General features: G+C 44.0%; 1 protein-coding gene across 4 annotated transcripts in view; it reads right to left on the bottom strand.

Annotated features, from left to right (window-relative positions):
* The window catches only part of KCNU1 (potassium calcium-activated channel subfamily U member 1), a 330,251-nt gene that overhangs the window by 242,888 nt on the left and 73,635 nt on the right, over positions 1-13,728 (bottom strand). For all 4 annotated transcript variants that reach the window (XM_068274953.1, XM_068274954.1, XM_068274951.1 and 1 more), the window contains exon 13: positions 6,203-6,272. In XM_068274953.1, coding sequence (XP_068131054.1) covers positions 6,203-6,272 — 70 coding nt within the window. The remainder of the gene's footprint in view (positions 1-6,202; positions 6,273-13,728) is intronic.

Raw genomic sequence — 13,728 nt, 5'->3', positions numbered from 1 at the left:
TGCAAATTTTGATGACAGGTGGTCTATGAGGGGGCGAATTTTGTGGAACCGGTCATAAGCAGGGTGGCCTTTTAGATGACAGGTTGTATTGGGCCTGATCTGATGGATAGGAGTGCTAGGGGGGTGACAGGAGGTGATTGATGGGTGTCTCAGGGGGTGGTTAGAGGGGAAAATAGATGCAATCAATGCACTGGGGAGGTGATCGGAAGGGGGTCTGAGGGGGATCTGAGGGTTTGGCCGAGTGATCAGGAGCCCGCACGGGGCAAATTGGGGCCTGATCTGATGGGTAGGTGTGCTAGGGGGTGACAGGAGGTGATTGATGGGTGTCTCAAGGTGTGATTAGAGGGGGGAATAGATGCAAGCAATGCACTGGCGAGGTGATCAGGGCTGGGGTCTGAGGGCATTCTGAGGGTGTGGGCGGGTGATTGAGTGCCCTAGGGGCAGATAGGGGTCTAATCTGATAGGTAGCAGTGACAGGGGGTGATTGATGGGTAATTAGTGGGTGTTTAGGGTAGAGAACAGATGTAAACACTGCACTTGGGAGGTGATCGGACGTCGGATCTGCGGGCGATCTATTGGTGTGGGTGGGTGATCAGATTGCCCGCAAGGGGCAGGTTAGGGGCTGATTGATGGGTGGCAGTGACAGCGGGTGATTGATGGGCGGCAGTGACAGGGGGTGATTGATGGGTGGCAGTGACAGGGGGTGATTGATAGGTGATTGACAGGTAATCAGTGGGTTATTACAGGGGAGAACAGATGTAAATATTGCACTGGCGAATTGATAAGGGGGGTCTGAGGGCAATCTGAGCGTGTAGGCGGGCGATTGGGTGCCCGCAAGGGGCAGATTAGGGTCTGATCTGATGGGTAACAGTGACAGGTGGTGATAGGGGGTGATTGATGGGTGATTGATGGGTAATTAGTGGGTGTTTAGAGGAGAGAATAGATGGAAACACTGCGCTTGGGTGGTGATCTGATGTCGGATCTGCGGGCGATCTATTGGTGTGGGTGGGTGATCAGTTTGCCCGCAAGGGGCAGGTTAGGGGCTGATTGTTGGGTGGCAGTGACAGGGGGTGATTGATGGGTGATAGGTGATTGTCAGGTGATTGACTGGTGATCAGTGGGTTATTACAGGGAAGGCCAGATGTAATTAATGCACTGGCGAATTTATAAGGGGGGGGGGTCTGAGGGCAATCTGAGCGTGTGGGCGGGTGATTGGGTGCCCGCAAGGGGCAGATTAGGGTCTGATCTGATAGGTAACAGTGACGGTTGGTGATAGGGGGTGATTGATGGGTAATTAGTGGGTGTTTAGAGAAGATAACAGATGTAAACAATACATTTGGGAGGTAATCTGACGGCAGGTTTGCGGGCGATCTAATGGTGTGGGTGGGTGATCAGATTGCCCGCAAGGGGCAGGTTAGGGGCTGATTGATGGGTGGCAGTGACAGGGGGTGATTGACGGGTGATTGACGGGTGATTGACAGGTGATGGACAGGTGATTGACAGGTGATCAGGGGGGATAGATGCATACAGTACATGGGGGGGGGTCTGGGGGGGGTATGGGGGGGGTATGGGGAGAATCTGAGGGGTGGGGGGTGATCAGGAGGGTGTGGGGGGCAGGGGGGGGGGGATAAAAAAAAATAGCGTTGACAGATAGTGACAGGGAGTGATTGATGGGTGATTAGGGGGGTGATTGGGTGCAAACAGGGGTCTGGGGGGTGGGCAGGGGGGGGTCTGATGGGTGCTGTGGGCGATCTGGGGCAGGGGGGGGGGGAAATCAGTGTGCTTGGTGCAGACTAGGGTGGCTGCAGCCTGCCCTGGTGGTCCCTCGGACATTGGGACCACCAGGGCAGGAGGCAGCCTGTATAATACACTTTGTAAACATTGCAAAGTGTATTATACACTTTGTATGCGGCGATCGTCGGGTTAACATCCCGCCGGCGCTTCCGTATGGCCGGCGGGATGTTCCGGCGGGTGAGCGGCGCCAGGCGGAGGCGGAGGATCGCGTCACGGATGATGCGATCGCTCCGCCCATGCCCATACAAGGACCACCGCCAATTGTCAATACGGCGGTCCTTGCGGCGTCCACTTCCCGACCGCCAATTGTATATATGGCGGTCGGGAAGTGGTTAACAGACGCGCTACTAGCCTCCAGGCTACTTACAAATCTGTACTGTACAGAGATCATCCCAATCCCAGCAGGCCACAATAATTTGAGATATATATATATGTAGCTTTACCCATTAAAAACTTTTATCAAAAAACTCTAACCAAGGTTGATAACATAACTAAAGAAAATATGTAGTTAAAAAGAAAAAAAAATCTTTGAGTTTATTCAGCATGTACTTTTACTTTTTCTAGAATATATTAATGAAGTTTTGCAATCCTCTGGAGTTTGCTTCCTACACACCAGTTTTAAGATTAATAAATCAGCAGTGTTAATTTACTGCTTGCTCTGCTATCACCTGTCAGCACACAGGCAGGAAGGCATTTTTCAACGTAACAATGTGTTAATGAGGCGGCTTTACACACAAAATCCTGCTTTCACATGTCAGCGGTGAAGTATGAAACTTTAATTAAAGTAAAGGATTGTCACGAGCTTGTTAGAAGACTACAGTCGGCATTACAGGTGGGGAATTAGAGTCCTCCTAGAAGGTGATGTGTCATATACAGTATATATACACACTGAGAAATGAAGGGACGCTAATTTACTTGGTAAAGGCATTGCAACACATAGCAGTTAATTGAGCAGAAAATAATGCAGTTATCTTAATGATCAAATGAGTTGTTGCAGTTTATGTTAAATGAAAGTTGAAAATACCATAGTGGGGGAAAAAAAAAGCTTTTAATTAGCGCAGATTTAACTGTTTTACTTTTTGTGTACCTGGCCAGACTGTAACATTCTTAATTCACAATAAGCACTGACAAGCTGCTCAAAACTTCCCCATCCGGAATGGTAGTGTGGTTTTACAATCCTAGGAACTGTTCCCCATTGATAGACAGAAAGATGATCAACATTTGCAAAGAGGTCTGATTGAAACTCTTTCTGATGCACCCAGTTGTACCAAAATGGGGCCTGTACTTAAAGAGACACTGAAGCGAAAAAAAAAAAATATGATATAATGAATTGGTTGTGTACTATGAATAATTACTAGAAGATTAGCACCATAGAAAATATTCTCATATTTTTATTTTCAGGTATATAGTGTTTTTTCTAACATTGCATCATTCTATAATATGTGCAGATTACACAACACTCTGCATTCAAAATGAGTCTTTCAGAGCAGTCTGTGAAGTAATGACCTCTCCTCTGTCAGAGAAAAAGGAATTTGTTTAGTAACAGTTGAGATAATAAAAGTCAGATAACAGCCCTCTCCACGACTTTGAAAGTCGCAGAGATTAATGGCTTTTTTCCATAGAGATAACAACTGGAGTTTCTTAACTCTTCCTGTACTGGAAACAATTAGACTGATGTATCTGATCTTAATGGTTTATTTCTTAGCTGTACTACACATACAAATCATAACATCATATTTTTTTTTCCGCTTCAGTGTCTCTTTAAACTGAGCACATATACCATTCTTCTTTGGAGTACCATACACTAAAGTAGAAGCCACACTTGCGTTTACATAAAACATTGGCGGCTTTACGTGGGCGATTTTTCCTATTTTGCGTGTATTTTCATGGGCATATAGGCCCCCATAGGCTGCCGTCACCTGCAAGCAGTCTATGGGAATCACACGAGCATTGCAATTTTATGTGTGGGAGTCAGTTTTTCTAAACGCGTGAGTATTGTGGCCAAAAAAATCGCAGACATGCAAATGAATGTGGGCATTGCCATTAACCTCTTGCTGACTGTTCCACGCCGATTGGCGTCAGCAGTGCGGCAGCCCCAGGACCACTCCACGCTGATTGGCGTGAATGGCTTCCTATGGCGTTTGCAGAGCTCCACTCCGCGATCGCCGCTTGGAGACTGTTACACGGCCGTCTATTAACATTGTACAGCGCTGTGATCTGAGGCATCACTGTACTGGGGACAGGCGTGTGACACAGCTGTCCCCCCGGGGGACATAGGTGCGATCTGCTGTGACAGAAGCCTATCACAGCCGATCCCTGTGATAGGCTGATGGGGAGGGAGGGAAAAATACAAAAAAAAGTAAGGAAATGTAATAAAAAATAATATAAATATTTATTGAAAATAAAGAAACATTCCTTGGGGCGATCTGACCCCACCAACAGAAAGCTCTGTTGGTGGGGAGAAAAGGGTGGGGGGGAATCACTTGTTCTGAGTTGTACAGTCCTGCGGTGAGGCCTTACAGCTGCAGTGGCCCAATTTGTGAAAAAAGGCCTGGTCACTAGGGGGGTTTAACACCGCGGTCCTTAAGTGGTTAAATCATAAAATCACATGTGCTTTTCAACAAGTGTGGCCCATGCCAATTGATTAGACATTTAGTTTAGGCCCCTTGTACACCGTGTTGCACACTTCCCCACCCCAAGGGCCATGAAAGTCTATTGAGACCTGCACAGTTCACACTATACGACACGATGCGCTGAAAGTAAAAAAAATGCCACAATCCCAACACAAAGTCTGCAGCGCATTACCGCATGATCCATGCCTGCTGCACAGATTGTGCAGTAATGTAAATCAATGGGCGACGGAGACCATTGTGCACTACCAGAGCGCAGTGTGATGCAGTGCACATGGGTGGACTGACTGGAATCCCAGTGACATACTTCCTAGGCAGCAGGGAGTACTTCACTAGCCCGGGGGGCGGGCCTATGCATATGGCACTCTCGAATCGTGGTGCAGGGTCATCGGAACCCTCATTTCTGCGGTGCAATGTGGCAGCCTTAAATAATACTCCCCCTCTAAGTAGCAACTCGGAAGGAGTAGTAACCCCGAAATTACCCTTGCGCATGGTGCGCACTATAGCATTAGTGCTATAGCGGTGCCCAAGCACCAAGCACTGAAACCATCTATTGGTATACTGTATGGTTGGTATATTCTTATAATCCAGCTTTTCAAGGTAAAAAAAAAGATCACTCAACACCACTAACAATAATAATCAAACACATAATGTCCCTAGGAAGATATGTTTATTTTTAACTTAAAGCGGGATTGTCAGCCATAAAATCAAATTTCATTTACCCACTGCTCTGTGTTTATTATGCAGCCTGGAACCTCACCCTGCACTGCAAGCACTGTAATCTAATCATACATCTTTCTGCTGTAATAAATCTTATCTCAGTCAGCCTGGCTCTATTTGGTACATTGCTGACGAGAAGGAACTTGTCATATTCCTGCTCCTCACTGATTTGCTGAGGGCAGTTCAGTGAGCTGCTGAAATACGATCTATGCTGTGCTCACACGTGTTTACAAAGCAAGCTAGCTACGACAGTGCAGTTTCTAGGACAAAAAAAGTAAGGGAGGAAATGACATCAGGATTGGCTTCAGTCAGCGTGAGTTGATATGGAAAATGCCAGGAACAGTTTTCTCTTTATTTATTATATAAAATTCACTGAAATCAAAATGTGGACAGTACAATACATCTGTTATGTAAGTAGAACAAGTATTTATCTACTTATATATGTGCTGTCCCTGCTGCTTTAAAGTGTCCCTGTTGTTAGAGGGCTGTGGAAGTTATATTTCTTTACTGATATCTGAATTATGCAACTGAAACACGGGGTTATCTCTCCATAGAAAATTAGAAGCCGTTGAGAACAGTTTTTATGTGATTTGCAACACTCTAAAGCAAACCTCAACTATATCCTTGTCAGTATAATATTTTTCCTTTGCTCTACTTAACAAAAAAAAAGTGTCCTAATAAATTGTTTAATGAGAATCACATATTTTAATAACCATATCAGAGTAAAAGAAGCAGTAGAGCGTTGTACTGTGTTGGCCATCAGTGTGACAGCAAGAAGTTTTGAAATAGGATGATGCCATTTATTGGCTAACTTAGAGATGAATAAACAGTAAGCTTTTGGCCTTCATCGGACTTGCCTGCTTAAGTGCTTATACTGACAAAATGTAAAAAACACAGCTTACCAGTTTATATTCTCACATACAGAGGAGAACCATTCTTTAGTCAGAGTAAAATCATTCTCGAAAACACCTGTGATGCATTTAAATATACCCAGTAGGCTTACTGTAATACACAATAAAATTAGGATTGTCTGTTAAATAAACCCACATGAGCTTTACCTTGCTGCACGATTGCAGGATCTGTATAATCACTCTAACGCCAGGATAATAATTTTTGATTGAAATGACTCTGAAATAAAATATAAGGAAGATTTAAAAAAAATGCCATTAGGGATTTGTGCACAGAAACGATCACAAAAGCATCTATGTGCAAGAAATACATTAAAGGGAAGTCCTAAAAGGGCATATATAATAATTAGCATGCCCCACATCACCCTGTTTTTCATTTAGGTTTGGTACTTAGAAGGATTGGTCTTGGGGCAGCAAGGGACAATGGGCCTATTGCATTAGCTTCCACTAATATTGCCATGCACAAACAGTGCACTGCACAGCGCACAGGTTAATTAAGTTAATTAAGAATATTAAAGTGAAGTCCTTTAATATTCTTAATTAACCAATATACTTACCTTCAATTAATGTTCCAACGATAGTATCCTTGGAAATGATCCAACAAAGATACCTTAATTGAAGAGAGGAGTTTGTGGAGGCGGGAGCGCAGAGATCTTCAATCAAGGTATCTTAAAAGATCTTTTTGAAAAAAAATCCTCTTGTTCCTGCTGTTCTCATTGACATACCCTGCAAATTTGGTGATTTTAGCATGTTTGAGGGCACCAACAAACATGTTTGTCAATCACTAATATACACATACTGGATTAAAGTTGCCATGGTGACCAATAAGGACTGCATTAGCCTACAATCTAGCATGTGTACTGGAGCACCTTGACATTGCCTAAGGATCTGGCATGCTGAATCTTTAGCAATATCCAACACCCTACTGCCTTTCTCCCCACCCCTTCCCGGGTGTATTGTTTTCTTTCTGACCCTACCCACTGGAAGCCACTCCATCCAGCACTGTGAATTATCCCTCCTCCTCCCCCAGCAGCAGATGTATCGCTAGCCTCTAGGCCAGTGATCTGTAAACTTGGCTCTATAGCTGTTAAGGAACTACAAGTGCATTGCAGGAGTCTGACGGCCACAGTCATGATTCATAAAGGCAAATGCATTGTGGGGATTGTAGTTCCTTAAAAGCTGGAGAGCCACGTTTGCAGATCACTGCTCTAGGCCATTTGTACGGCACTCATCTCTGAGCTATCACCTGAGGGTCGGGATCAAGTCCTGACTGGGCCAGATTTACACTTGAGGAGCTTGTAGACACAGCGATTCTAGTGCCCAAAACTCCACCCCTTAATACAGACCGTACCCCAAACCCTGACCCTTATTTTATTATATCACAGAGCTAAATGTACATGAGCCTAGCAACAGTATAATTCAAACAGTAGACCTGCTCAGCAAAATCTTAGATAAGGCCATCTCTACTTTAATAATAAATACAATTATGGCCCTAGTTACCTTACAAAACAGGCTACACACAAAATAGGGGACTGGGCTACAAACAATTGGGGCTACACACAACATTGCCTCAAGCCTACCCCCCACCAAGATGGGAAGAGCAGGTGGCAAATGGCAGTGTGTGTGGCCAAATCAGTGCTGGTCGTAATGGAAAAATCTACGCTTACGGATCGTTACGCGTAATTTTACGCTATTACGCATTATGCAATTACGGTTACGGCGTAGGAAATTATCTACGGTACATCACTGTAATTACGCGTAAACTTACGCAGTTACGCGTAAGGATACCGTAATGTAGGTGCTTACACTACGATGTTACGCATAGTGCCGTAATACCCCTTAATGCGTATTTTTTTACGCATACGGACGATATGTACGCAATAGCCGTCAATGTGACAGTTATTGCGTACATATCATTCGTATGCGTCAAAACGTACGCTTATACTGAAGGGCGGGAGAAGATACTATTTGTTGCTTAGGATGTTGACTGATTGGCTACTCTTAGAAAAGGGGAGTTTTTACGTTAGTAATTACGCGTAAAATTACGCGTAAGTGTTCGTAAAAGTACGCATACCTAGCAATTGCGGTAGACAGTGTAATTACGATACCACTTTACCGCTTACGCGTAAATAAATACACGTAAGACCGTAAGTTACGCGTAAATTTACATTGAATTACGATGCGTAATTACGCTCATGCGTAATTTCGGCCCAGCACTGGGCCAAAGTGCATAGCTGTTATGTGCTGCAGCTACTGCGGTGCAGGGACAGAGGGAGGAGGCTGCAATACCCACACCGCCCATCATGCTACTTTCACAGAAGCCACAGATTAAGCCTCGGATCTCCACCCCCAACTATGTGACTGCCTGCAGCTGCCGCACTGGAGCCAAGTGGTAAGTGACATCGCCCGTCGGCTCTGCAGAGAGAGGGGGCTTTTGTGAAGGAAGAGAAGCCACCTCATAAGGCAGGCGCCTACAGTGCCTTATGGTAAATACGGCCCTGAGTCCCGATCTATGTGGGCAGCAGTCCTCATGCATGTGTACGAGACCCAAGGCTGGATGATAGGATATAGGAACAAAAATCCCACTTCTAAGTCAATATTCTTCAATCCAGTCAATACAGGCATGGTGAGAAACGTGTGAAACAGGACTCAGTGACATCAGGTCCCACATGAGAGCTGCAAACTCCAGCCTGATAGTAAGTGACATTTGGGTAAACTGGGCTATTTTGTTTCATATCAATAGCCATGGGAGCTTGTTAATGTTACTTATTGATGCAAAGCAACATTTGAATCAATCCATGGCTTCATGTCACAAGAGATTAAGGATAAACTCTTTAATCAAGTAAACACTTCATAGGCATTTTAAACCTTTAGAAGGTTTTTCTGTTCTCTTTATTCTCAGCTATGTGTTATGTTATGAATTACGCCTTTTATGTAGGAAATGTACAATTAGTCTTTCTTGTTTGTTATACTGTGGTTTTGTTGATGACTACTTTGTGGATAATTTTTGACAAGCCGTCCCTGATTAGTACCTTTTATTATATTGTGTTCTGCTGTATTTGATGTGCCGTGCGTTGCTTATCAACAATATAGCAGTATTAGGCAAAATGAAAATTCACATTCATTGTGAAAATGAAATTCACATTAAGCACTTTGCAGAATGTTGTATATACTGTATACAGTATAAAAGAAACTCAAATAGTCAGATAATGATGCCAACTTGTTTGAAGCAGACCTAAAGTGAATATAAATGTAATGATCTGCTCAGCTGCCTGTGCAGGCAGGCAGCTTTTTGACCATTGTTTAGGTTTGCATGCTGCAGGACTCTGGAAAGGAGAGCTTCTGTCAGTTTTGCAGCTTGTGCTTGCTGAGGAATTTGCATACGTTGTCATGCAAATTGCCTGGCCACATTCATTGGAGGCGTGTACTATAAGTACTATGTGTTTCCCACAATGCTTGGCTGGTCATAAGGATTCCTTCCTGTGAAACACTCCTGGAGGAGTGTCAGCCTTACTCTCTGTTTGAAGATCAGCTTAGAGTAGTTCCTGGAAACTGCGCTAGGCAGGTTCCCCTAGTGCAGTTAGGATTGCTTATCTGTTTTGTTTGTTCTGTTGCGATTGTCCTGTCCCCGCGGTGGTCGACAGGAAATCGTTCTGATCTCTGTTCTTGGAGTATAGCTGGTGCAGCGGTTGCTACCAGCTATCTCTTCAGATCTGTCTCACTTGGATCGCACTAGCATCTTGCGCTAGCGCTGTGGATCCTTCTGTTCTTTCTCCTTGGATCGCGCTAGCCACTTTCCGCTAGTGCTGTGGATCCTTCTGTTCTGCCTTCCTGGATCGCACTAGCATCCTGCGCTAGTGCTGTGGATCCTTCTGTTCTGCTACTCTGTCTCCCTGGATCGCACTCGCCTAGCACTAGTGCTGTGGATCCTTCTGTTCTGCTACTCTGTACCTGGATCGCACTAGCATCCTGCGCTAGTACTGTGGATTCTTCTGTTCTGTCTTCCTGGATCGCGCTAGCCACTTTTGCTAGTGCTGTGGATCCTATCTCTCGCTTGTCCCTGTTTTCGTGTGTCTGTCTTGTCTGCTACGAACGCTTGCTGGAGGCTCGGTGAGGTAACCGTTAAGCAAGCGCTCGCGTCCTCTGTTACATGTTTGTCTGTCAATGGTTAGTTAGGCGTGCTTGTCTCTATTGTGCTTATCATGTGGAGACCGCGCATGAACGCGTGCACTGTTGCAAATGAGTGCGGTGTTTGCGTTCAGTTAGCGTTTGTTATTTTCCGTATCTCCTCATTGTATGATTTGCTGCTTCCTTTGCTATATTCATATTCTGTTCTGGTCTGCCTTGTGTCACTTTTGGCAATCGCCTTTCTTGCGGTTGCGTTTCTGTTTCGTATCTGCTGTTGTGTGTGCGCTGTCGCGGGGTGGCGACTGGATTGGCGCACACACATACAACCTGTCCCTTTGCTCGTTCTCATTCGCTTCTCTTGCAATTGCATTCTGCGCTTCGTACAATTCCTGTCTGGCATTTGTGGAGGTACAGAGGATTGGTTCCTCTGCACTCCTCAGCGCCATCTGCCGACAGGAATTTCCCTCTACGGGTGCGTAGCACCTTTTGCTGGGTTCCTGCAATTATACGCTTGTGGAGGATTCCCGCCGTATCAGCGCACGCGTTGTGCGCTGATCACGGAGGAAGTTCCACAATCGTTACAATAAACTGATGAGATAACAACTGTATTGATAGTCATAATCCTAAATAGGAACCTTATAGTCCTATTTTGATTTGAAATCCAAGCTTTGACTGCCTCATGTATGATAATGTTTATTGAGCGTCCATACAGATAAATATTAAACTATTGAAATTGTCCCCTAATTACTTATTAGTGAGAATTACTTATTAGTGAGAGTTACACAGTTCTAGCTGCAGTAGACAGCAGATAAACTGTCATTTAGAGTATTCCTACAGCGAAAAATGTAAGCAGTTAAAATCTGACAGAATCGACAAGTGTTGGACTAGTGCATATCCTCATGGGGGATTCTCAGTTTTTTTTTTGTTTGCAAAAGTCTTTCCTGAACAGCAGTTCCTTAAATGATACCCGAATTAAGACAAAGCTACCTAAAGTAAGTACAGAGGTGTGTTCATGCTGGATTCACATGGCTCTGTATATTATCTGTTCCTCTTCTCAATCTCGGTAATCATTCCTTGAAAAATTAGGCTTGCTGTGATGTTTCCTACTATCACCCTCCTGTTTCCTCCTCTTCCCCTCCCCATTTTCTCTTCTAAGGAGAGAGAGCATCACAGCAAGCATGCCTTTTCTTTTTTTTTTCCACATTTCAAGCTTTATTGAAGTTAGGCAGTATAGTTTTACAATGGCTGTAGAAATCAAAATATAATCTGTGTCTTACAATATTTTAAAGTGTACCAGAGCTGAACATAGTAAAAAGATTTATGCATACCTCACGTTCTCCGCTGTTTGCAGTTTCGGGAACCAGGTCCCGTCACTACCGTCAGTCAGCTCCAGTATACGCAGGAAAAGGGCTCACTTCTCCTGAGTAGACTTGAGCTGACTGACGGAAGTGCGAGGACCCGATACTGAAGAAGCGCCGGTGCTGATTATTTACAGACCCCTCCCTCTCCCCCCCCCCCAAAAAAAAAGAAGAAATAAAAAACATAATAAGACATATTTTTTTTGTGGGAAGGTTGACGGGTTGGGGCACAGCAAATTTGGGATTTTTGGGGGAAAAGGAGTTGTCAAGATGTGGACAGAGCTAACTGTTATGGAACTTTGTACTCTATACAGTGGTGCAGAAGATATGATTGCTACATACATTTTTTTTTCTAGGACTTGCATGGCCACAGGCTTCTCGAGTTCTTTACTCTTCGAGTCCCCTATGGTCTCTGACAGATTATATCGTTTCTGATAAAACTGTGCGAAAACAGATCCTATCTTATGTGTTGCGAATTGTATAGTCCCATTCTCGTCGCTGATTTTTTTTCAATAAAATTAGAACTATGGTCCTTTTTGAGCAAATTAGCTAATACTTTCCCCGATCTTTTCTTTTCAAGGTGATATATTTTTCTTAATGTCCTATATTGTCTAAGGCAATGGGAATCCAGTAGATTATTAAGCTCCCCCCTGACACTGATCAGGTTATCCCATGTTGACCTATTTGGGTTTTTTTTTTAAGTCGGTTTTCTACCTCATTTAAGTCCTGTAGTAGTTTATTAATCTTTTCTTTTCTTTCCTTCCTCCTCCTTCCACTAAACTTCATAAATATACCCCTAAGCACACATTTAAGGGTATCCCAAAGCAGTTTTTCTGACACACCAGGTGTGCGGTTAATTTTATAAAACTCAATAATAGTAGTTTGAATTTCTGCTTTAACATTCTCGTCTATTAATAGATCTGTATCCAAACTCCAAGATCTAGTTTGTGCTGTCCCCAAAACCGTTTATAGTAACTCTCACTGGGGCATGGTCTGATAAGGACCTAACCCAATTTCGGCATCAATTTTCCCTTGGACCTGGTCCGGGGAACCAAAAAAAAGTCTAGCCTCGAGAAAATATCATGGGTTTTGGAATAGTATGCATAACCTCTTACCCCTAAGTTGAGTATTTGCCAAGCATCCAATAGTTATGATGTCTCACCGTGTCATTATACCTGGCTCTGGCTCTCTTTGATACACTTATCGACTCACCAGTGCTATCCAAAACGGGGTCTGTCGCAAAATTAAATTCCCCTCCACCTCCCCCAATTATAATCCTTCCTTTCCCTTTGCATTTGATCAAATCCAGGAACTCTATTATCACCCCGACTTGACCCTGATTAGGGCATATAGGTTGGCTAAGGTACGGTAATCTGTGTGCCCCTGAGCCTACCCAGCACTACATGGAATCTTTCTTCCGGGTCTCTGAAGATCTGATCTGTCTTATGCTGGATACACACGGTTCGTTCCCGCACTTGATTCCCGTCGATGCGCCGCTCGATTGCCGTTGATTTGTTTATTTCCGACATGTCCGATTCGCATTTCGATGGATTGTTAGGTCGATTTGCCATACTTTACATGGCAATCGAGCTAAAAATCATCGAAATGTGCTCAGAAATGTTCGTAAATAATCGAATCGTTAGGAATCGAGCAGCGCATTCGATGCGGGAACGAACCGTGTGTATTCACCATTAAAGTCTAGATTAGAACTGATCACGATAGAGACTCCACCTGCTTCTTTCTAGGGTTGTTCTATTGTTAATCCAATTACCATATTTTTTATTAACAATTTTAGGGATTTTTCCTTCTTTAAAGTGTGTCTCTTGCAGAAAACCTATGTCTATCTTATTTCACAACAGTTAATCTATTATTCTCCCTCTTTTAAGCCCAGAATTAGCACCCCTTACATTCAGGGATTCAATCCTTAAAATATCTATCTTTATCTGTAAAGTACATAAAAAAATGAAGTGGAGGACTCGGAGGAGGGACCCACCAAACACTCACACATGCATTCAACACCTCTCATCACCATTCTAGATCCAACACAAAAGGGTTGATCATAAACTGATCGACTAAATCTGTCAACCCGTGTCCCACGGACACCAATGCTGGTGCACATCTGCTAGTGCGACAGCAGATCCTAAGACCCATCTACTAGATGGCAGGGACAGCCTCCCCTTAGAGATGAGC

Source organism: Hyperolius riggenbachi, chromosome 3 (assembly GCF_040937935.1).
Source record: "Hyperolius riggenbachi isolate aHypRig1 chromosome 3, aHypRig1.pri, whole genome shotgun sequence".
In the NCBI taxonomy this organism is placed as follows: Eukaryota; Metazoa; Chordata; class Amphibia; order Anura; family Hyperoliidae; genus Hyperolius; species Hyperolius riggenbachi.
This window is presented reverse-complemented; position numbering and strand designations above follow the sequence as displayed.